Below are 23,443 nucleotides of genomic sequence, written 5' to 3' on the forward strand. Positions count from 1 at the left end.
CATTGAAATCACTTCATTTAAACTGAGCCTGGAGGTTCATGTCTGAGATCCCAGATATTCAGAAATTTGAGGCAGAAAAACCACCGGTAAAAGGCCTGCTTGGGCTATCCAATTAGATCAGTGTGAGCCTGGGAACTTAGAGAAATCCTACTTCAAAATAAGAAATTTAAAAGGGTTTGAGGGCGTGGCTCAGTGGTGGAGCCCCTGCCTAGAATCCCCCAGGGAGAGGCTGGGGGCGTGGCTCAGTGGTAGAGCACCTGCCTAGAATCCCCTAGTGAGGGGCTGTGGAGTGGCTCAGTGGTAGAGCCCCTGCCTAGAATCCCCCAGGGAGGGGCTGGGCGTGGCTCAGTGGTAGAACCCCTGCCTAGAATCCCCCAGTGAGGGGCAAGGGGCGTGGCTCAGTGGTAGAGCCCCTGCCTAGAATCCCCCAGGGAGAGGTTGGGGGCGTGGCTCAGTGGTAGAGCCCCTGCCTAGAATCCCCCAGTGAGGGGCAGGGGGCGTGGCTCAGTGGTAGAGCCCCTGCCTAGAATTCCCCAGGGAGAGGCTGGGGGCGTGGCTCAGTGGTAGAGCCCCTGCCTAGAATCCCCTAGTGAGGGGCTGGGGCGTGGCTCAGTGGTGGAGTACCTACAGTACTGTAACATGTATGAGGTCACATGTTTCATCCTCAATTACCTGCCCCCCCCCTCTCCCAAATAGGAAAAAAGCAATGTCAGCTCCTCCTGAGGAGAAGAGGCAGACATATGTGATCTGGGAAGGCTATCCAGGATCCATCACTGATGTAGCTCCAGAGCACAGTTGGTGACATGAAAAGTGTATACATGTTTGTTTTGTCTACTATGCACATTATGAGTCAGTTTTTAGTGCCCAAAATAGTTCACAGTCAAGGTAGCATAGTCAGTCCAAAAGCATCAAACATCATGGACTCAATTTCAAGTTTAGTTTCCCTCTAAGCACTGCAACCTGGTCTGACCCGTCCTCTTCACTTGGGACCACCCGGTGGTGTATGTCAGGTTTCTCTGAATGCAAGCTGCCTTCACATCTCCCTCTGACACTCGGAGACTCTTGATTTTCACAGCCTGCGGGGATGAAGGGTTTGTGTCTAACCTGTTTGAGTCCTGGCTCTGTTGAGTCTCACCCTGGACCACAGTGCTCTCCGTGTAAAGAGGCAGACACAAGGTCCAAGCCTCCCCACTGAGCCCCCGTGGGATGAGTACTTCTTATGTTTTACCAAGGAGGTAAATCCTAGGAAGAGTATTACTCTCACACAACCTCGTCACAGCTGCCGGCTCCCACCAGTCTCTCTCTGTCTCTCTGTCTCTGTCTGTCTTTGTCTCTCTGTCTCTCTGTGTTTGTCTCTCCCCCCCCCCCCTTTACCCTCTCTCTTCCTTTTTTGAGATGGGGCTTCTGTGTGTAACCCTGGCTGTCCTGGAATTCACCCTGTAGACCCGGCAAACCTTGAACTCAGAGATCCACCTGCCTCTGTCTCCCAAGTGCTGGATTAGCACGTGCCACCACGGCCTGTCACCAGCCTCTTACTTTCACATGTAACACATCACATAACACAAGGGACACACTATCATGTCAGTTTTCTCACTGGTATAATAAACATTCAAATACTGCTTGTAGCCAGGCTTGGTGTCACACTTGTCATCTTAGCACTTGGGAGGCTGAGACGGGAGAAGCTCAAGTGTGACGCTAGCCTGGGCTGCACAGCAAGACACTGTCCTTAAAATATATCTTGGGAACTGGGGAGATGGCTCAGTCAGTAAAGTGCTTGCCTTTCAAACATGAAAACCTGAGTGGAGATCCCCAGAATCCACATAAAAAAATATACCATGTAATCCTTTTGTTGGAGGCAGAGGCAGGAGGGTCCCTGCAAGCTTAAGCCTAGGCTAAGGGGTGAAGTTCCAGGCCAGAGAGAATGGCATCTCACAGAAGAGGTGGGAGTGACTGAGGACCAATAGCTGAGGTTACATGCATGTGCACACATATGCAGTGACACACACACACACACACACACACACACACACACACACGTGCACATCCCCATATCAAAACACACATATAGCCAGGCAATGGTGGCACATGCCTTTAATCCCAGCACTGGGGAGGCAGAGGCAGGTGGACCTCTAAGTTTGAGGCTAGCCTGGTCTATAGACTGAGTTCCAGGACATCCAGTGATACACAGAGAAACTGTCTCAAAAAACCAACCCAAACCAAACAACAACAGCAACAATGAACAGTAACAACAAAAAAAAACCCATATAGTACATACACACACACACACGCACACACACACACACACACACACACACACACACACAAATAAATCTTTGTTTTTTGACCTCTAAAGGCTTCCATAGATCACTTCTTGTCAACCCCACAGTCTTGTCATAACCTTATGCCAGGCAAACTGCACTTTCCTTTAGTTGTCCCGAGACTCCAGCTTCCATTCTCTCTTATATGACGTCTTAGAGCACCTCTGTGGGATGGCTAATATTAACTGTAAGCTTGACAGACTCTAGAATCACCTAGGAGACACACCTCTGGGAATACCTGTGAGAGGTTATCTAATGGGATTGATTAAGGAGGGAAGACCCACGCTAATAGTGAGTGTCACCTTGGGCTGAAGGGAGGGATGGGAGACTGAGCTGAGGACTGGCAGTCATCTCTTTCTGCTTCCTGACTGCAGCTGCCGTGATGTAATGTGGTGTTTGCCAACCAAGAGTCCAAATAAACCCTGCGTTACTCAGAACGATCTCGCCAGGCATTTTATCTCAGCAACAGGAAAGCGACTACCCCACATCTTAGCCTTTCAGTCAAGAGATAGGACAGTACCTGGCATACGGTCGGTTGGCACTCTATACACAAGAGCCGTGGAACTGTTATCCGGATGTGACGGTCACACTTTCTGGCTGCCCGCTGTCCTCTTTCGAGCCAGGCTGATGTTGGATCTGGAGTGGATCTGGGCAGAATCTGAAAAAGGAAAGATTGTCAAGTTGGAGCAAGAGGTAGAGGCAGGAGAGAAAGGAAAACATTCAAAGAATCAAACAGGTTCTCTGCTGGGAAATGAACCCCGAGGTGCATCTCTCTGGGGGACAGTGTTCGGTGCAGCGCACCATGAACGGTAGGATGTTAGCTCTAGGAAGCCATTGACCACACATACTGAGACCTATGGGGAGGGAGAGATGGGCAGGTGTTAGGCCTTGGGTCCTTTGTGACCTGTGTGGTAGATATTCAAGCACCCTTCAGAATGGAGAAGTTCCTCTCAGGTACAAACTCATTAGGTCCTGAGCAGTGAGTCTCTGTCTGACCCATCAGGCTTCCTTTTTCTATGAATTATGTCTTTGGCCTACAGCGGCTGTGGACTTGGTAAGGAACCTGCCTTGGCGCATACACTCTTTAATTTCCCAAGGGTGGTGTTCCTCATGGTGACTGACATGGGCATTGCTAATCCCGGACACAGTCTAGGTGGGAGCCCAACGGTGGCTGTGGGGTTTTGGGGTTAGGCGCAAGCTCAGCTTTCCTTCTGGGAAAACAATTCCAGGAGAGGGAAGGGTGGGACTCAAAGTCAGCGAAGGCGGAAGGGATGGACCTGCTCTGATAGGTTCCTAGAACCCCTGGGGCCTTGGGCTACTGCCCTGTGTCCTTTCTTCTTTCAAGTGACAAGGACCACGGGGCATTGCGGTGTAATCAGGAACTTGCTTAGTTTGAGCCTTGAGCATTAATCACCGGTGACATGGGTTCTCCTCGGCTGTCTCAAGCTGTTCCTGCCAGTGTCTGGCAACTTGGGATGAGCTGTCAGAGGTCTCTGGCTTTGGAATGTGGCAGGGCCACGAGTCTCTTGACAGTGTCTTCTTGGTCCCTCTGTGGGCTCCCTGCTGTGCAGCTAGGACAGGAATAGATAGGTGGCTGGCCTGGGCTGTGGCAAATGATGAGGGAGGAGGTGACCCGGGATCAGATCATGTCCCCTGGGAAATGAGGAAGCCACAGGCCAGTGAGCAAAGGGATCGGCACTCTTCCACACACATTGTTTTTTGTATGTGCCTGCTTGTGTGTGCTTGGATGTATGTGCCCACATGTGCAGAGGCAGAGGCCAACCACAAGTACTGCTTCTCAGGAACTGGCTATCTTAGTGGCCCGAGTCTCACTGTTTTAGCGAGGTCGCCCTGTGAAGTTCCAGGGGCTGAAGTACACACCACTGCACGCAGCTGCTTCCATGGGTGCTGGAGCGCAGACACAGGTTCCCATCCCACATGCACCTTTTCTTTAGAGAACACGTAGTTCTTTTAGGATCAGGAGAAGAAGTTTTTCAATGATTGATTTCTAGTTACAAGAGACGTTTTAGTTGTAAAAGAGGGAAAACAGGTTTGTGGGTTTGCACAATCTCCCTTCCTTGCTTTTCTTTCTTTTTTTTTTCCCTTTCTGCCTTATCAATGTCAGTTGGGTAAACTGAGGCACAGGGGTTGCCAACAGGGAGGCTGGGAGTTTTTGTTTTGGTCTTAGAAGTTTGAGCTCAGACTTAGAAGTCTGACCACAGAACCTGGTCCCAAGGTAGGGAACACTGTAGGACTTGGTTTTGATAAATTGATTTCTTGATTGCTTTCGATATTGACTTCCAGGCATACGCATGATGAAAATTCCTATCCCTAATACTGATAGACTTCTCTTTCCATGTCAGTGTCTGGGATGGGTAATTTCAACGGACAGTGGCCTGGGTTGAGAAGGACACAGAACTTTAGTGAGGTACACCTCTGGGCATGTCTGAGAGGCCAGACCAGGGATGATTAGCTGGGGGGGGGGGAAGACACTGTCTCATGGTCTGGGGTCATGGACTAAACAAAAGAGGAATAGCAGAACTCAATGTGAATTCTCCTCTCCCCTGTCCTGAGCTGCAGAGATTTGAGCACGCAGCCTCCTGTTATCGTGTTCAGGAACTTGCCACCATCACAACTTCCTTGCCTCAATGAACTGTGCCACCTGAACGTTGAGCCAAAGGAAACCAGTCCTTCCTTGACACACCTCTGGTCAGGGGTTTGGTCCACAGCAATGAGAAAAGCAACTGAACTACTCGGGGAGTGGTGGTACACTGTCACCTTGACCACCTTAGTGACACAAAAATAAAAGCTTGTCACATCAGTATGTGGATCCAGATCTCTTTGATTTCACTCAGCTGATACTCAGCTGATTCTCTGGTTGCAAAAGGGTCAAGTTTTTAAAAGGGTTATCACTAGAAAGTATGTGCACAGAATTCCTTGGAAAGACCGGGTTCTTATATAAGCTCAGGGCACACTTAAATCAAGCTTCCAGATTTGAGTTGCTCCACAGGGAAGACTGTCAGATCACAGGCAACATTGATACACACTGTATTTTGTTGCCTCCCACTTAAGCATAAATAGAGAGAGCGCCAAGGATGGTTTGCATAAAATCTCTACATTAGACAGAGCCCAAGAGGCAAACTTGAAAGAGTAATCTGTAAAAATGGAACAAAGGTAAGAGAAAAACTTAAAAACAAACAGTTATTTAACCAGGCTTCCTTAGTGCAGGTTTGTAATCCCAGACCCAGACAGATTGAGACAGAGGAGGACCATGAATTACAGACCAGCCTGGGCTACCTAGTGAGGGCTCTGTCTCAGAAAAAGTTGAAGCAGGAAGACAAGAAAAACAAAGTCAGGGCTGGAGAGATGGCTCAGTTGATTAAGAGCACTGACTGCTCTTCTGGAGGTCCTGAGTTCAATTCCCAGCAACCATGTGGTAGCTCACAAATGTCTGTAGTGGTATCTGATGTCCTCATCTGGCATGCAGGCATGCATACATACAGACAGAACATTCAAGACAGAACTTAAAAATAAAATACAAGTGAGGTCCGTGCCAAAGGTCTAATGATGAACACAAATCCCAGAGAGAGAACACAGATGGCGCTCCTTTTTAGTATGGAAATTTCCATCCTCCCTTTTGAGGAAGAAAAATGAAAGAAGGGAGTTTACCGAGGGACAATGCTAGAGATTTCTCAGAATTTCAGAGTCTCAACCTCCAGAATTAAAGGGCCCCTAGAATGCTCAGTGCATCAACAAGTGGGGCTGATTTTCCTCAGTACTGCCATTTTGAAATTTCAATTAAGGGAAGAACCTAAAACCTCCCAGAGGTAAAAGTTCAGGGTGCATGTGGAGGGGAGCGAAGTGTGGTGTCAGGCATTAGTTGTGGAAGCTGAGACATGGTGGGGCAAGGGCTTCACCATTTATAAGAGAAATTATCTTTAAATTTTGAGCTTGATATGTCCCCAAACTATTTGTCACATATGCAAACACGATGCATGTTTTGCTTCCCTGTCTGTTGCTGGGACTCTCTCTCTCTCTCTCTCTCTTCTCTCTCTCTCCCTCTCTCTCTCTCCCTCTCTCTCTCCCTCTCCCTCTCTCTCTCTCTCTCTCTCTTTCTCTCTCTCTCTCTCCCTCTCTCTCTCTCCCTCTCTCTCTCTCCCTCTCTCTGTTTTTTTGAGACAGGGTTTCTCTGTGTATCCCTGATTGTTCTGGAAGTCACTCTATATACCAGGCTGGCCTTGAACTCATAAAGATCTCCCTACCTCTGCCTCCAAGTGCTAGGATTAATGGCATGTGCCACCACTGCCCTGCTAGTTCACTCTTTTAAAAGATGATTCTAGGTTTATGAAGTTGATAGTTAATGTTAACTAAGACAAATTGACATATTTTCATAAAGTAAAAACTCTATTTCCTGTGTGCCTTTTCTCAGGCAGTTCCTAGAGGATCCAGCAAAATAAATAAATAAAGCAACAAGGAGAAGATGGGGGCTCGGGAGGCGCGGGGGGGGGGGGTCTTCCTGGGAAAGCAGCCAAAGTACAGCAGTGTAGGAAGGCTGCCCAGACACAGGCTGCCAGGGGGAAAATACTGAACAGTTATTTGATATATTTTGTATCTGAGAGTCAAGAGAGAAAAATCAATGATATTAAAAAAAACCCAAATAGATGGAAAAAGAGGCACTGTTAACTTCAGTAAAAAACAGAAAGTCCAGATAATCACAGCATACTTGGCTTACAAGGAACAGTATGTACCCTGTCACCACAGACATTCTAACATGAGCATATATGACATAATGTTTAACATGAACATATATGACATAATGCAGTGTCAGAGGGAAGGCTGAGTGTCTGGGGTGGTGTGTGTTTGTGAATGAGGCTGAGTGTAGGGAGTGCCCTGTTTGTGAGTGGAGCTTATTGGTGCATTCATGTTGAGGCCTTATCAATCCTTGTTAGCCAACCGGGACTTAGCTCACGGTGGCATGCTCACCATGTGGTAGTTTTGGCCAGCTGCTCCTGGCTGCCTTGCTTTTTTTTGCATTTCTCGAATGCTTTCCCAATCATACATACCACTTGCCTCTTGAGGGTCCATTTTCCTCTTATTGCTTTATTCATTTGTAATTTAGAGCATATTGTATAGGAGAGTCTGCATTCCCAGTAGAACATAGCACAGGGCTTTCCTCCTAATACGTCATTAATATATAGTTGTAAGCTGAGTAACTTTAAAGAAATATCTCATCTTGAATAAGATAAAACAATAAGGTTGTTATTACCTCAAGTCTAGAATACACCAGGCCTTTCAGAAATGGGTTGGTCTTTTTTAGATTTATTTTTGTTAATTGATTATTTAACCATTCATCCTCTCTCTCTCTCTCTCTCTCTCTCTCTCTCTCTCTCTCTCTCTCTCTCTCTCTCTCTCTGTGTGTGTGTGTGTATGTGTGTGTTCGCACGCACGCAGGTGCTTGTGGTGGTCAGAAGAGGGCCATTAATTCACCAGAGCTGGAATTACAGGTAGCTGTGAGCTGATGTGGGTGCTGGGAATTGAATCAGGGTCCTCTGTGAGAGCGAGCACACGCTCTGAATGGCTGAACCATCTTCCCAGCCTTGAGGAGCTGTTTTGTATGGACAAAGCCCCCTGTTTCTCTTTTCCAAGAGCCACCCCAGCACAAAAGCACAGGAACCAGATGCGGGTCAGCAGTCGGTGAGATAAATGCATATCTCTTAATCGATTTTTGTGGGTGACTGGAGTGAGAGGTTTGATACACAGGGTTTAATTATTCCAGTGAAACCCTTCACTTAATTGAAAGGGCTTCTGGCAAAAAAAAAATGAATTTTAAAAGGATGATCTATTGCTGAAGGAAAGGACCAAAGAGTCACTGGTGGGCACCCAGATTCCCAGTGCACTCAGCATTTATAACCCCAAGGTGGAAACATTATGCAAGTGGATCTGAGCCACCCTTCATGGCCCCTTCTGTCCCATGTAATCCCCTTCCTTCTTGCAAACAGGGCACTTACAGAGGCAGCTGGAAATCTCTCCCTGCATGGCTCTCCCTTGCTTCCCAGTTAACTTGTTAACTCCTGTCTATCTTATCTAAGCTCACTCAACCGAAATATTGACAGGATAATGTTTCCCATCAATTAACATGTGTACAGCAATCAGCACAGCGCCATGGATACATATTTTGAAAGCAGCAATTATCATTTTAAATTCACAGTGGAGTGGCAGGCACTGCCAGCTGCCAAACATATCCATTCTCTCTCTTACTTGTGAACGGATCTTGAAGTTTTTTTCCTGTGGCATTAACTGCATTTATCTCTAAAACTGTGTTCCCAGCTTCCCTTGCAGCTAGCTGTGGCTATGTGACACAGTTAGAGTGGAGCGGAACTTTCTGTGCTCTTGTGCAGAATCTGGGACTGCTATTATTTTCTCTTCACTTCCTTATTTTCTCCCCTCCACTTTTCCTATCCCTCCCACCTCTATCTACTATCTGTCTGTCTGCCCCTCTATCTATCTATCTATCTATCTATCTATCTATCTATCTATCTATCTACTGAGACAGAGCCTAGGCTAACCTCAGATTCACAGTCTGCTAGCCTCAGCTTCTAAAATGTTGGCTTTACAGATACATGCCAACACCCCCAGCTGGAAAAACCCCATGAAAGGGGTAGAAACAGATGGGAAGAGACTCTAACTTGTCTTGCTACCTGGAATGAGGATGTTATGTTTGGAAACAGAGATGCTACTTTGTGACTCAAAACCAAGTCACATTCTAAGGAAACTAAGAGCCTTGAGCCACTGATGCCATCCTGGACTGCTTACATTTGTGTCTTTGATTTATGACCAAAACAAAGACCTTGGAAGATATAAAATTAGATAATACTTCCTTTACTTGCAGGCAAATATATTCTTAACAGATATAGATGATTAGTAAGAGCCATGCCTTTTGCCTGAATTCCTCCTCCCCGAACACTCCTGGTCCCTAAGACCAAGCAACTGCCTGTGTTTTTTGTTGTTGTTGTTTGTTTGTTTGTTTGTTTTGAGACAGGGTTTCTCTGTATAGCCCTGGCTGTCCTGGAACTCACTCTGTAGACCAGGCTGGCCTCGAACTCCGAAATCTGCCTGCCTCTGCCTCCCAAGTGCTGGGATTAAAGGCATGTGCCACCACCGCCCGGCACTGCCTGTCTTTTTATCACTCGTGTTTATCGATGACTGCAGAGTGGGCATTGCCGTGACCAGATACCTCATAAGATGCAACTTAATGGAGGAAAGGTTGACCGTGGCTCATGCTTTGAGGTACAGTCTGTCATGGTGGTAAAGGCATGGCAGTAGGAGTGTGAGGCTGCTGGCTTATCTCACAATGGATTAGGAAGTAGAAATAAGATGGAAGTAGGTTGGGACTAAGGACCTTAAAGCCTGTAGGCTCGATGCCCCATATAGGGGAATGCCAGGACAGGGAAGCGGGAGTGGGTGGGCTGGTGAGCAGGAGGAGGGAGGATGGGATAGGGGGTTTTCGAAGGGGAAATCAGGAAAGGGTATAGCATTTGAAATGTAAATAAAGAAAATATCTTAAAAAAAAAAGAAGCCTGTAGCCACCTCCTGAGATCCCGTTCCCATGTGATACCCGCCCCACAATGCCTCAAACAGCGCCATCTGCTGGGAACCAAGTGTCCTGACACATGGGACTATGGAAGACATTTCATTGCCAAGGCACTACATGGAGCCATTAGGAAAGACAAAACGCTACCCATATCTAAAGTTCTGTAGGGGAGAGACTAAAGAGACAATTTTGAAAGGTTAGCAGGACCAGACATAAGTGTCACCTAGGAAACGGGAGTTAACAGCCTCCACTACTGTCAAGTGCTTGGCCATCTGCAGCTCAGTTCTTGGATTCCCTGGCTATGGGCATCGGCCCAACCATTCATCACACCCACCTGCTGGGGTCCTGTCCCAGGTCCTCTACATATCCTTGACTTCCCAGAAACAGAAAATACAGACCCCTCTCTATCCGCCATCAGGCCTGTTGGACCCCATCCCTTCTCTTACCAGCTCTCTTTAGTTAGTGGGTACCCACCACCTCATCTGCATCACAGCCTGAGGTTTTAACATCATTTAGCCAAGAGCACAGCCCACCAGCTCAGCATTCACAGTCAGCTACAAGCCTTAGGGAGCTATGCCTGTCTGCTTTTTGGGGGTCTGCAGATTAAAACATCTCTACATGGTATCAGTTAAGATGGGAGGGCACATCCATAGGAAGCCCAGGAGGGTGTGCTAGCCACTTGCCTTGTTGTGATCAACAAGCACACGCACCAATGGGGAGCAAGGGCTTGCTTCCTGGTCTGAGGTACCATTGTTCATCATAGCAGTCTGTGCATGAGGCAGTTGGTCACGTGGTATCCTCAGTCAGGACACAGAGAGCAAACAATGATGGGACTCAGTTCGACGTCTCCCTTGATCTGATACATTATCAGAGCCCAAGGGCAATACCCAAATGTCATCTCTTCCCATGTCCCATCCCCCAGACATTTTTCCTAGTGGTTTCAGCCTTGTTCCAACACAATGAACCTGGGAAGGGCACACACGATTCTCATCTTTTCAAGGATAGTGCTCCCCCATGCCCCACAACATTTTTTCTAGCAGTTCTGAGAAAAAGTGTTTGAAAGAAAACACAATTAAGACAGATAGATTTAAAAGATTCTGGAGTGCACACCGATTTCTCTTGCTGGCTCTTTATGGATGTTTGTCCTGCACCGATCCCAGGGCTATGTGCACAGCACAGCATGGAGGGCCACCAGGACCCAGGGCAGGACAAATCCCAGAGTGAGGTCATCCCAGGAAACCTAGCCTTGTAGGAGTGGCTGGCAGGGGAAGGGGAGGCTTGGCTTGGATGGTAATGAAATACTGTCCCCCTCCTGCTGTGGCCTGTGGGGACAGAAGACACATGCTGATTCAAAAAAAAAAAAAAAACCCTGAGTGCTTGTCCAGGTGGACCCCTTGCACCAGCTGCAGGCATAATGAAATTTGTTCTTCTGGTGTGCGTGGGGACATCTTGGCTGTCATTTTATGGTTAGGGTTGAGAGGAAGCTGGGAACCCACTGTCTGTGATGATATCTGGTAATGTTACGTGATGTCAGTAAATGGTTGTAGAGGGCTGGGGGTATATCTCAGTTGGGAGAGTGCTTGCCTAGCATGCATGAAACCCTGGTTCCCATCCTGAGCACTGTATAAACTGGGCATAGTGGTACATGCCCGTAATTCTAGCACTTAGGAAACGGAGGCAGGAGGATGAGGCGTTTAAGGTCATCTTTGACCACATAGAGAGTGTGAGGTCAGCCTGGTCTACATGAGACCTATTCTCAAATAAAAAGAAATTAAAACATGATTGTGGAGTCAAATGCTGTAATGACAACAGGAGGTTTGATGACGTACCAACGCCACATCTGCTAACTAACAAAACAAAACAAAACAAAACAAAACTGAAAAGCAAACTTGATGATGGCAAGTGCTGTGACTCCACAGGGCAGAGTTTGGGAAGTAAAGAGCAGACATGGGGACATCAGTGCCTTCTGCTAGCATTAATCAAAATAATCCTGCTCTAGGGAGCCAGGCTAGCACATAAATGCTTGGGGCGGGCCCGATAATCTGCTAGGAGAAAAGGTCGCACCATCTCTAATTGCATAGAAAGGTCACCAGGATCATCAAATAGGAGACCCAGCCCAGACAGCATCGAAGGAGGGCAGCAGACTTCTCAAACTTTCTCTTACATCTTCTCTCATACCTCACGCCTCAGTGACGTCATCCAGGGAGGCCTTGCAAAGTCTGTGAAGAGCACATTCCAGAGTGACCGGGCTGTGCTCAGTCACTCATTAATTCTCTCATTCACTCACTCATCCATTCAACCATGGTTCACTCTTTCACTCATTGTAATCATTTATCATTCAGTCATGACTATTCATCATTGATTCACTTAGCTACTCCTTCAGCCACTTTTCCAGTCACCCATCACTCATTTATTCACTCACTCATTCGTTCATGCATCCACTTAGTCATTCATTCACTCTCTCACTCACTCATTCACTAATCCATTCACTCACTTATCCACTCATTCACTTATTCATTTATTCATCTGTCATTCACTTATTCACTCATCCATCCAGTCATTCACTTACTCATCCACTTATCCATCCACTCATCCACTTATCCATTCACCCATTCATCCACTCATTCACTCATTCATTCATTAACTGATTCATTCACTTATTTTCTCATGTGACTTAGCAGACAATACTACATGTCATAAGAATACAAAGGCAAGGGGGAAATTTAACTCTAAGGTTGAACCATCAAGCAAAAGACACAGGTGAGCATTACAGATGTCCAGGCAGCTTGGACTGTGGTATGAGAAGAATGAATTTGAATCACAGGGCCATTGCCTGCAGTGATGGTGACGTTACCCCTCAGGCCAGAGCTGGCTCTGCAGTGTGGGAGGCTCTGCCCCTGCGGCCCTTTGCTCTGCAGCTCAAAGACCGAGCTGGACTTGCTTTTGCATTTCTAAGATGCTCTGAACTTCTGCGGAGAATCGATGTGGCGATTGATTTTCCATGCATTTCCGGCTGCCGGGCCACATATGTTATCAAGTATCACAGAGGCAGGTGACTGCGGCTTGCTCTTCCAAACCCATTTCCATGTATTTGAAGAGAATTTGGCCAACTTTTTCCAGCAACTGGGTTGATAACAAAAAATGTAGGCCTCAACTTCTTTATAATGGCACATCATGCTAGATTGGGACACATACTCTCTCTCTCTTCTTATTTTTATTTTGAGACAAGGTCTTGCTGTAGAGCTCATGCTGACTTAAACATACTGTGTAGCGCACATGGTCTCAGATCCGACAACAGTCTTCCTGCCTCAGTCTCCCCAGTGCCCGGATGACTGGTATATGCTGCCACACCTGATTTGGGTGTCCAGTTTTCTAATTCTCCCCTTATCATGCCAGGATCCTTCCAAATCAGAGACCCCAGGTCCCCCACACCCCAGCCATACCAGGAGAGTGTCCAGGAAGGGACTCAGGAGGGGCTTTTGCTCTTGTTGCCCGGGTCTTCAAAGTTGGTCTGTCTGTCTGTCTGTCTGTCTGTCTTTTCTCCTCTATCTCCCTCCCCCTTTCTCTCACTCTCTGTGTGTCTCTTTCTGTCTCTCTCTGTCTCCCTCTTTCACTATTACTTAAGCCTGTGCCTGGTTCTCCTGCCTCTATGTCCCCTGGGCTGCACCCCCTACCTATTTTATGCAACCCAAGGGCGGAACACAGGGCTTCATGCATGCCAGGTGAATACTGAACTACATCCGCAGTCCTAGGCTCCAAGATCTTTCTCAAGTGACCTTTAGGTCTTGCTAACCCTGGGTTTGGCTAACGTTGGGGGCGGGGGCGGGAAGCAGGGGACCTGGGCTTTGCTTAGTCCTCAGTCTTCCTCATTTTCCCAGCGTTCCAGTGTTTCAGTGAGGTCAAAGCCGCAGCGTCTCCGCTCTGGGTTCAGCAGATCCATTGCCAGGCAGTAGAACAAGCAGGAGGTGGGTTTTGCCCTATAAACTGTTGTGACTGGTGCTTCTTTCTGTTGTTGAATGAGTTGGGTGTCTGGGTCTCACGGGCAGACCAGCCACGGATAAGGAAGAGAGACCTCCTATCCTGTGACAGCTTCAAGCCAGTTATGTTTGTTAGCGACAAATGTGATCTAAAGAGGGGTGGAGTGTTGGGGAAAGAGCATACAATCTTACTTTAAGCAAACAGGAAGGAGTCAAAAACCAAGAATTGGATGTCTTCCCTTCCTCTCCTACATCGCTCTGCACAACTCCCTTCATCCTCCGTAAGATTCAGGGGAAAATCTGGGGCACTCTTGTCTGCCATTCTGCCAGGGTCTTTGACTCAAAATCCCCTTCCCTGGGGATGCCCCTATCGTTTTATATCTACTGTGAAGTTGTCTCCAGGTGAGGACCCCTCTCATCTTTCCTTGTACACCCCGTGGCTTAGCAAGCATCTTACATAAGTGGGCGTTTAATATTTATGAGGCGATTGATTTCCAATGGATAAGCACTGCCTCCCGTTCGCTTGTCAGAGTAGCTTCCCTCCAGCCGATAAGGCCTTCTTCCCCAAGCCCCATGTATGGGGAGGGTTGCTGCTGCCTCCGCCTTCACCGCCGCAGCCTGCCTGTGGGCTTGCTGCCCTTCGTTTGTCCCCCCATCCCTGAGTTTTGCTGTGCTTGCAGTTTGCTGCTAAGTGCCAATCCATCTCTCCCTCTCCATCAGTCATGAGCTTGAAGTCTACAAGAGGCATCCCTTTCAATGTCTGACCTGCGGGGACACAGCATTCTTGTCACCAACCATCCATACTAGGAGAGTATCGAGGAGCCAGTACTGTATGGGCTCCTTCCTGAAACAGTGTGTTTTACCACATCTCCAGGAAGGAATAGGTGTCTGCAGGGTGCTCCTGACCTGGGGTGGCATCAGAATAAAGGAGCACTTTCTACAGCCTTGCAATCTGGTCCATGCTCAAGGGAGTTTGGTTCTGTTCCTGGGCTCCTAGTAATTTACCCTTCCAAACTTCCTCCTCCTCCTCTTCCTCCCCCTCCCCTCTTTCTCTTCTTCCTCCTCCTCCCCCCTCTTCCTCCTCCTCCTTCTTCTTGCTCTCTCTCCCTCCCTCGCTTTTTCTTTCTTTCTTTCTTTCTTTCTTTCTTTCTTTCTTTCTTTCTTTCTTTCTTTCTTTCTTTCTTTCTTTCTTCTCTCCCTCATCTGTCTCTTCCTCTCTCTTCTTTTCCTCCCTCCCTCCTTCCCTCTCTTTCTCCCTCCCTCCTTTCCTTCCTTCCTTCCTTCCTTTCTTCCTTCCTTCCTTCCTTCCTTCCTTCCTTCCTTCCTTTCTTCCTTCCTTCCTTCCTTCCATGCTGGGATAGCATCTAAAGCAACCTCGCACTTCCCCAGGCCTCCAGCCCCTCACTGGGGGACTCTACTCAGACATCACTGCTGTGATACATCCTGAGCCTGGTGTAGGGTTCTAGCTCTTAGAGAACTGACAACCAGACACCAGCCAGCATTTACCAGATTGCAAGGAACTGGCTACTGCTCCCACCATGGCATTGCTACTGGGTGAGTTTCAGGAAAGATATTCCTGGAGACCTGGGTGAAGATGCCCTTGAGCTGTGTGTGCCATCCGAGCACAGCTGGCCCTCAGGACATTTCAGAGATGGAGAATGGAATGCGTCACTAATAAACCAGCAACAGACACTAGGGAGGAGCAGGCTGTGGCTGTGGTATTCTGGGTAGTGCCAGGAGCTGAAAAGGCAGCCAGCTGCCTTTCTGCTCGTTCATGCTTGGGTGTCTGTGATCTGATCTGGGATGGGGTCAGACTTGGCTGGACTTCTTGGGAGGAGAATGGACAAGCAGGATGCAAGTGTTGGGGGGACAGCAGAACATGGCAGAGGGTCTTAGCTTTTCACTGGTCAGGGACAGGAGAGAAGAGCAACAAAGTATTCACACATTCAGAGAGACATAGCTGCTGAGAGCAATAACCACCAGCCATTTCTCCATGTCCGGACTGACAGCCCATGTGAGAAGGCTTCAGATGGCCCATCTGCCCCCTTTATCCTTCTCCTGTATGCCTGGAAGCAGTGTTTGTAGAAGAATCCGGCCCAGTGCCTTCATGTGGATCTCTTGATGCCACCATGATCATAACAAGGAGCATTTCCATGGAGGAGTGGGTAGCTCCAGAAACTGGCCCGCTCTTCCATCTCCCAAAGCTCTGCCAAGGCATTGCCAGGGGAACCTGCTAGTTAAATACATTACTCGAGCAGCCACTATGTTGAGAACAAAAATAGGCTTTCGAATCCAATTAAACGTTAGGCTTCAGCATGGGAGAGAGAGATGGTGCGTAAGCGAGAGAGTGGGGGCGGGGGTGGGGGACCAGAAAGGGTTTCTTTACTAGTAATTAAACACAAAGTAAATAGCTCTCCCATGGAACAGGCCCCCTCCATCCCCACACCCCCGATCTTCAATTAGCTCTGTTATTCTGTCCCCTATTACTTGAGATAATCAAGGGTTGGATGTAATTAATTGCTGTAATGTGTTCCGGAGTGGAGCCAAATGGCAGCCCGGGAAGGCTGGCAGTAGCTGCCGGTTTCTCTAACTGGCTTCCTGGAAGGGCCAGCTTGGGTTCAGCCTGCATAAAGTAGACAACGGGGTGAACGGGGAACACGGGCAGGGGTGTCAGCCCTCTTCTGGTTCTTCCAATGCATCCTGCATTGGGCACTGCCCTCCCCTGCCCTGGACCTACAAAGCCACTCACATCTGAAACACAGAGCACTTGTGCCTGTGTAAAATATTACTCAGCTATAAAAAGGAGTGTTGTTTGACACACGCTGCCAGATGAATGAGCCTTGAGGGGACACAATCCACGAACAAACAATGGGCAAATCCAGAGAGGCAGGAAGCAAGTTTAGGGGGGGTCTGCTCTGCACAGCCAAGAGTTACCCAAAGTCAGGCAGGACAGGCCACATTTAACACAGATAGAACTTTTTCCCAGACCCTAGAGCCAAAAAGCGTCTGAAATGCAATACCCAAGGTTTATATAGACATATATGTACGTGTATGTGTGTGTGTGTGTGTGTGTGTGTGTGTGTGTGTGTGTGTGTGTATGTGTGTTCTCACTTGTATGTGTGGAGGCCACATGTTGAAGGTGGGTGTCTTCCTCTATTGGTCTCTCTCTCTCTCTCTCTAAACCCTCTCACTAACCATGGAGTTAAGTGATTCTCTAGGCTGGATGGCCAGTGAGCCCCAGGATGCCCCTGCCTCTGTCCCATGTGAGTTGGAGCTGTAGGCATGCACCGCTATAACCTGGCTTTTTAGGTGAGAGCTGGGATCTGAACTCAGACACTCCTGCTTTCACAGGAAGCACTTACTGTGCTGGTTGGGTTCAGCTGTCAGCACCACACTCTAGAATCACCTGGGAAAGGAGCCTCAATGACTCAATGAAGGATCGTTTAGACCCGTCTGGTCTGGAGCACATCTGTCCCCAGGACCCACATGGTGGAGCAGACTCCAGGAAGTTGTCCTTTCACCTCCATATTATACATTGTAACACCCACATGCTCAAATTTCAAATACATAAATAAATATTAAAAAAAAGTAGAGAGCAATTGAAGAAGACTCCTGAAGTGGACTTTTGACTTCTACATGTGTGCACATCACACATACATGTGCATACTCACATGTATTTACACACATCCCAACACACTCAAGAAGAGATTTTCTAACTAGGTAGAATGAAGGTTGCTCAAGAGATTGCCTTGACTTTGTTAATTGCACTCAGAAGACCTGCCCACCTTAGGTGGCACCATTCCCTAGACAGGGAATCCGGACGGTACTAGAGTGGAGAAAAAGAAATGAGCACAAGCAAATGTTGTTTCTCTCTGCTATTGGCTGGGGACAGGACAAGTTATTTCAAGTTCCTGCTGCCTTGGCTTCCCCACAGGGACTGAGTGTAATCTGGAATTGTGAGCCAAATAAACTCTTTTTGTCCTCCAACTTGCTTTTGTCAAAGTATTTTATTGTGACCACAAGAAATAAAACTAAGGCGTTCGCTGAGCCATTTCCCCAGACTCAGACTCCTCTCCTTGCCTGCATCCCCTAAACAATACGGGAGAGCGACTATTTGCACAGCCGTGATCATGTATTGATGATGATAAGCATCCTAGGGATGCTTAGTGCACAGGGGATGTGCAGAGGGTTTCTGCAAATACTGTGCTACTTTATAACAGGGCCATGAACATTCATAAATGGTGGTGCCCAACGTTCCCCTCAAATACCGTGGATGACTACGGTTGTTAGGGGTTGAGAAGGGGCATGGAAGAAGGTGACTGCTAGTGGGTATCAGGTCTCCTTTTGTTGAATGAAGATATTTTGGAACTTGTTCTGGGGAGACAACTCGATGGATGAAGTACTTGTGTTGCAAGCGTGAGGATCTGAGTTCAGAGCCCAGGTAAAAAGCCAGGACCAGCAGCGGGATCCTGTAATCGCCACCCTAGGAAGGTGGAGACAGGCTTGGTGGCCAGCCAGTCTAGTCGAATCAGTGAGCTTCAGGTGTAGTGAGAGACCCTGTCTCAGAAAATAAGGTAAGGTCTGGTGAGATGTTGTAGAGGGCTAAAGCATCTACCACCAAGTCTGACAACTTGAACTTGGTCCCTAGGATTCAGAAAGCAGCAGGATCAAGTGAACTCCAGGAAGTTGTTCTCTGACTTCCATATACACAGCGTTACACTCCCCGCCCTCTCTCATAAATGAATGAATGAATGAATAAACAATACAGTTTAGAGCAACTGGAGAAGACACCTGAGGTGGACTTATGACCTCCACATGTACGCACATGTGCACACACACACACACACACACACACACACACACACACACACACATACACACGTAATCACAAACATATAAGTGAACCCCACCCCCAACACACTCAGGATATTTTGTAACTAGGTAGAAATGATGGCTGCAACATTTTGTCAATGTGTGAAATGCTACAAAAATGTTCAAGTTTAACAACAGTGGTAAATGTTGGGTTGGGGGAGATGGCTCAGTTAGTAAAGTCCACGGACATGATTGTGTTTGTGTGTAGCCTAGCTTGATGCAGGACAGTGAAAGGCTCTCCTAAACATCCCCCCCCCACGCACACACACACACACACACACACACACACACAAACAAGGTGAGAGGCTGAAGAGGTGGCTCGGAGGTTATGAGTGGATGGATCTTACCTTTGCAGAAGACCCAGTACCCATATTGAGTGGCTCACAACCAACTGTAACCTACGTTCCAGGGGACCGGATACTCCCCTTTTTTTTGCTCTCTGATAAATGTGCACACAGAAAGACAAAAATGGATAAAAGGAGATGGTGGGTTTTAGGCTTTATAAATGTCACCTCTATAAACGAAAATAAAGGCAGCTACAATTTTCAGAGCTTGTGGGAGCAGGTACCAGGTACAATTTCTAGTGGACTCCGTCCCCAAGACAACCTGGCCACAAGTATCTGTTTTTGGTTCAAGACACAGAGAATGAGAGAGAGGATGCTGTGAGTAAGGGAATTGAATGCTGGGATTTGTGCCCAGGAGAAAGCCCTATAGCTTGTCAAACCTGAGGGTCCCTGGAGGAAGGGAAGGTGGAGAACCTGGAATTGTGGGAGGGACTTTAGTGGGATGCTGGGGGCAGGGCAAAGTTAAGTCAGATGGGAGAATAAAACACAGCGCGTGCGTGCGCGTGCGTGCGTGTGCATGTCTGTATGTGTGCATGTGTACACACTCTCAAGTGTGTGTGTAGAGGGGGATGTTGCACTGGGGAGTGGGCCAGACGGCAACTAGGGCTTTTAAGAGAAAGGGGAACAAGAACTCAGTTTTATTTAGCACAAACAGGTGCAGGGGTGGGAGAGGGAAAGAGAAACGAAGAAAGGAAACACAGAGAAGGGAGGCCGTGGGGGCTGGGATGGGGTGGCGGGGGGTGGGGTGGGGCTGTGTGGGTGACAGGGCTAGCCAGCCAAGGAAGGCCATAGCTAACTCAGATTACACACATCCCTCCTGCAGAGAGCTGTGGAGAGCTACCGAGACCACGAGACACTTGAACAGAATTTGAGTAATTTCCCGGAGACCTGCTCACCGGCTTTGAAGCCACTGGTGATCTTGAAACTTCAAAACAAAGCAAAACAAAACAAAACAAAACAAAACTTTGATTCACTCTTTCCACCCATCCGAGCACAGTGAGAGGTGTTGAGCTACTGATACTCCCATTTTCCTTCTTTCTCAAGGCAGAGACACCCTCTTCTTCCCTTTAATGACCTACGTATACTGTAAAAGTGTCTTTAAATGTCATTGTTGGGAAAACGTTTAGGTCCTTTCTTATTTTCTTTATTGGAATATTAGATCACTGGGCATGGTGGCACATGCCTTTTATTCCAGCATGGGGAGACAGAGGCAGGTGGATCTCTGTGAGTTCAAGGCCAGCCTAGTCTACATTGTGAGTTCAAGGCCAACCAGAGCTACATAGCGATAAGAGACAGAGAAAAGGAGGGAGGGGGAGAGAGAGAGAGAGAGAGAGAGAGAGAGAGAGAGAGAGAGAGAGAGAGAGAGAGAATCAGTAAACAGAAGATCATATACTTTACTGGAGGTGAGTGAACTTGGGACCCCATGCGTAGGGACTACTTCTGACTTCCTGACATGACGCTGAATGACAGCAAGTAGCCTTTCACGCGTGTGCCAGTGATAAGACCCTAAATAACGAAAGAAGTCTGTTGGCAGTCCACTCCGAAGCTGCCCATCAGCCTGACTGGGCTCAGGGCTGTGGCACATGCTCTTCCTGTCTCTCAGTCTTTTTACCTTTCTGTCTGGAACGTCAGTGTGTCTACCCAGTGAGCCAGATCTGATGGTTTACAGTGAGCTTCAGGGTGGGTTCTACCTGGAGGTGACACTAAAACCCTCTACACAACACTGTGACTTTGTATGGCACGGATGTACTGTGTGTTTATTTCAAATGTGCCTCTAAGCCCTGCTGGCTTTCTCTCTCTCTCTTTCTTCCTTCCTTCCTTCCTTCCTTCCTTCCTTCCTTCCTTCCTTCCTTTCTTTCTTTCTTTCTTTCTTTCTTTCTTTCTTTCTTTCTTTCTTTCTCTCTCTCTCTCTCTCTATCTCTCCTTCCTTCCTTCCTTCCTTCCTTCCTTCCTTCCTTCCTTCTTCCCTTCCTTTGTTCTTTCTTTCTCTCTTGTGTTCTTTTGCTCTCTCTTTTTTTCATGTGCACTTGTGTGTGGAGGTCTGAGGTTGAAGTTTGGGAATCACTTTAAATTTCTCTCCCACCTTATTCATTGAGGCAGGATCTCTCAATCAAACCCAGAGCTCATCCACACGGCTAGTCTCACTAGTCAGCTTGTTCCAAGGATTCCCTGTGTCTACCTTTTGAGGCTGGACTTATAAGCAGGTTGACACACCCACTAGCCTATCCATGGGTCCTGGATCTGAACTCTGACCCCCTGGCTTGACTTTAACTGCCCGAGCCACTCCCCAGCCTCCAACTTCCCCACGTTCTGTTTGAGGCCTTCCTCTCTATCTAGGCTGGCCTGGAACTCACAAGTCACGCAGACGGTCTCTAACGCATGATCTTCCTGTTTCAACCTCCCAAGTTCTGGGACTACACTTAAGGAGTTTAATTCTCAACCCATTGAAATGAATTTAATCCTATAAGAGCCAGCTGTGTGTGGTCGCTTGTCTCTGAACAAACAGCTCATGGGGCTTCTAAAGTCTCTCTCACTTTTTCTTTTATGCATAAGTGTGGCACGCACATGTGTGGGTGCACCCATGTGTGAAGGTTTACAGGTAATGTGTCTATGTGTGTATGTGTTTAAGTATATGTGTATTTGTGTGTTTATGTGTATGTGTGTGTTTGTGTGTATGTGTGTATGTATGTATGTATATGTATGTATGTATGTGTATTTGTGTGTTTATGTGTGTGTTTGTGTGTATGTGTATGTGTGTGTTTGTGTGTGTATGTGTGTTTGTGTGTATGTGTGTATGTATGTATGTATGTATGTATGTATGTATGTGTGTATTTGTGTGTTTATGTGTGTGTGTGTGTGTTGTGTGTGAAAGTTGAAGGATAACCTCAGTGTCACTGACATACTGCAGGTGTCTTCCTTTGAGACAGGGTCTCTTATTGTTCTGGATTTCACCAAGGAAGCATGCTACTTGGTCATTAAGTCCCAGGGATCCTCCTGCCTCAGCCTCTCATCTTGTCTGACGTTCCTTTTCAAAGCGAATCTTGGGATCGAGGTTGGGTCCTCATCCTTAAAAGACAAATGCTTTGCCTTCTCAGTCACCTCCTCTGCCCCTTCCAAGCCTTTTCAAGGTGCATTTCCCAAGACATCTCATAGACTTCCAGTCTAGAGTCAAACATTCTGGTGACCTTCAGTGGCTTCTAAGGGGAGGCCATCTTTGGGGTCCCCAGGTTTGTTCAAGGCTTCTGGGAGAAGTGGCTCACCCTGCACATGCCTGATATGACTCTCAAGTGCAGGTTTCCCAGGGTAGCCTGGGGCATTTTGCTGGACAGCACCCCACTCCTCTCCTCATGTGCACACGCATAAGCAACCCCATGGGAACCAGCTGACAGCACTGGGGGTGGCGGGAAAGAATCCTTCCCCAGCAGAGAGGGTCGCCTTTCTGCGGGGCCACAGGCTGAAAGCAGACATGACATACTTCATCTAGCTCCCCCCAGAGAAGGCTGCGAACATCTCCAGCTTTCCAGAAAACACACTTCAAGCACTAACCCCACTCCTCAACTGTGACAGTGTGCTCAGTTAGAAGAAACAAGGAACCCACGTGTGACAACAGAAGAAACAGGTACATATTGCTCCCATGGAACCTCGGGGTTCGTGGAGAGCCTTCCATGGGCCAGTTCTGGGCTCTGCACAAGCCCAGCCTAGTGTGATGTAGGGTCCCTTGCAGCCCAGAATACACATCCAGTTTAGGAGATGACAAAGTAAGGGATGCCTGTCATCCCAATACTGGGGCAGGAAGAGGCAGGAGGATTTCTGGTCATCTTGGGCCACACAGAGTCCCTATCATAAAAGCCTTAGGGCTAGGGATGTGTGTAGCTCAGTGGTAGACAGCTTGCCTGGACACATAAAAGACCCTAGGCTTCATCCCAAGCACCAAGGTAAAAAGCGTGAAGGGACATGTTTGAAGGCCCCGAGCACACCCACACAGACAAGAGCAGAAGGACCAGGTGTGGAGAGTATTCACACCAGCAGGCCCGGGACACAGACAGCTTCGGCAGCTCTGCTTATGCAGGCCACAGAGGGATTGTGGGAGGTGTACTCATGGGCTTCTACACCAGCCGTATCCTGGGCTTGGCAGGGGCATCTGTCCAGGAGTCTCTCAAATTCCCTGTCCTCTGCTGTGGGGAGCAAGGCACCCGGAAAGTGCTGACGCTGGCAGGCTGCCACAGCCTCCCCCGGAAGCCCACATGGGTGCCGCACTCTGAGGAGGCTACAACTATTTTTAGCAGGTGCAGAGGGAGGCGGTGGTGGGCTGCACACTTCTCCTTTTGCTTTATTCTGAGC

General features: G+C 47.9%; 1 protein-coding gene across 1 annotated transcript in view; it reads right to left on the reverse strand.

Moving 5' to 3' along the window:
- Nucleotides 1-23,443, reverse strand: part of Card11 (caspase recruitment domain family, member 11) — a 127,598-nt gene that overhangs the window by 51,884 nt on the left and 52,271 nt on the right. Inside the window, exon 2 of the mRNA NM_175362.2 lies at nt 2,839-2,976. Within this exon, the coding sequence (NP_780571.2) occupies nt 2,839-2,845 (7 nt within the window). The 5' untranslated portion in view covers nt 2,846-2,976. The remainder of the gene's footprint in view (nt 1-2,838; nt 2,977-23,443) is intronic.

Source organism: Mus musculus, chromosome 5, assembly GCF_000001635.26.
Source record: "Mus musculus strain C57BL/6J chromosome 5, GRCm38.p6 C57BL/6J".
In the NCBI taxonomy this organism is placed as follows: domain Eukaryota; kingdom Metazoa; phylum Chordata; class Mammalia; order Rodentia; family Muridae; genus Mus; species Mus musculus.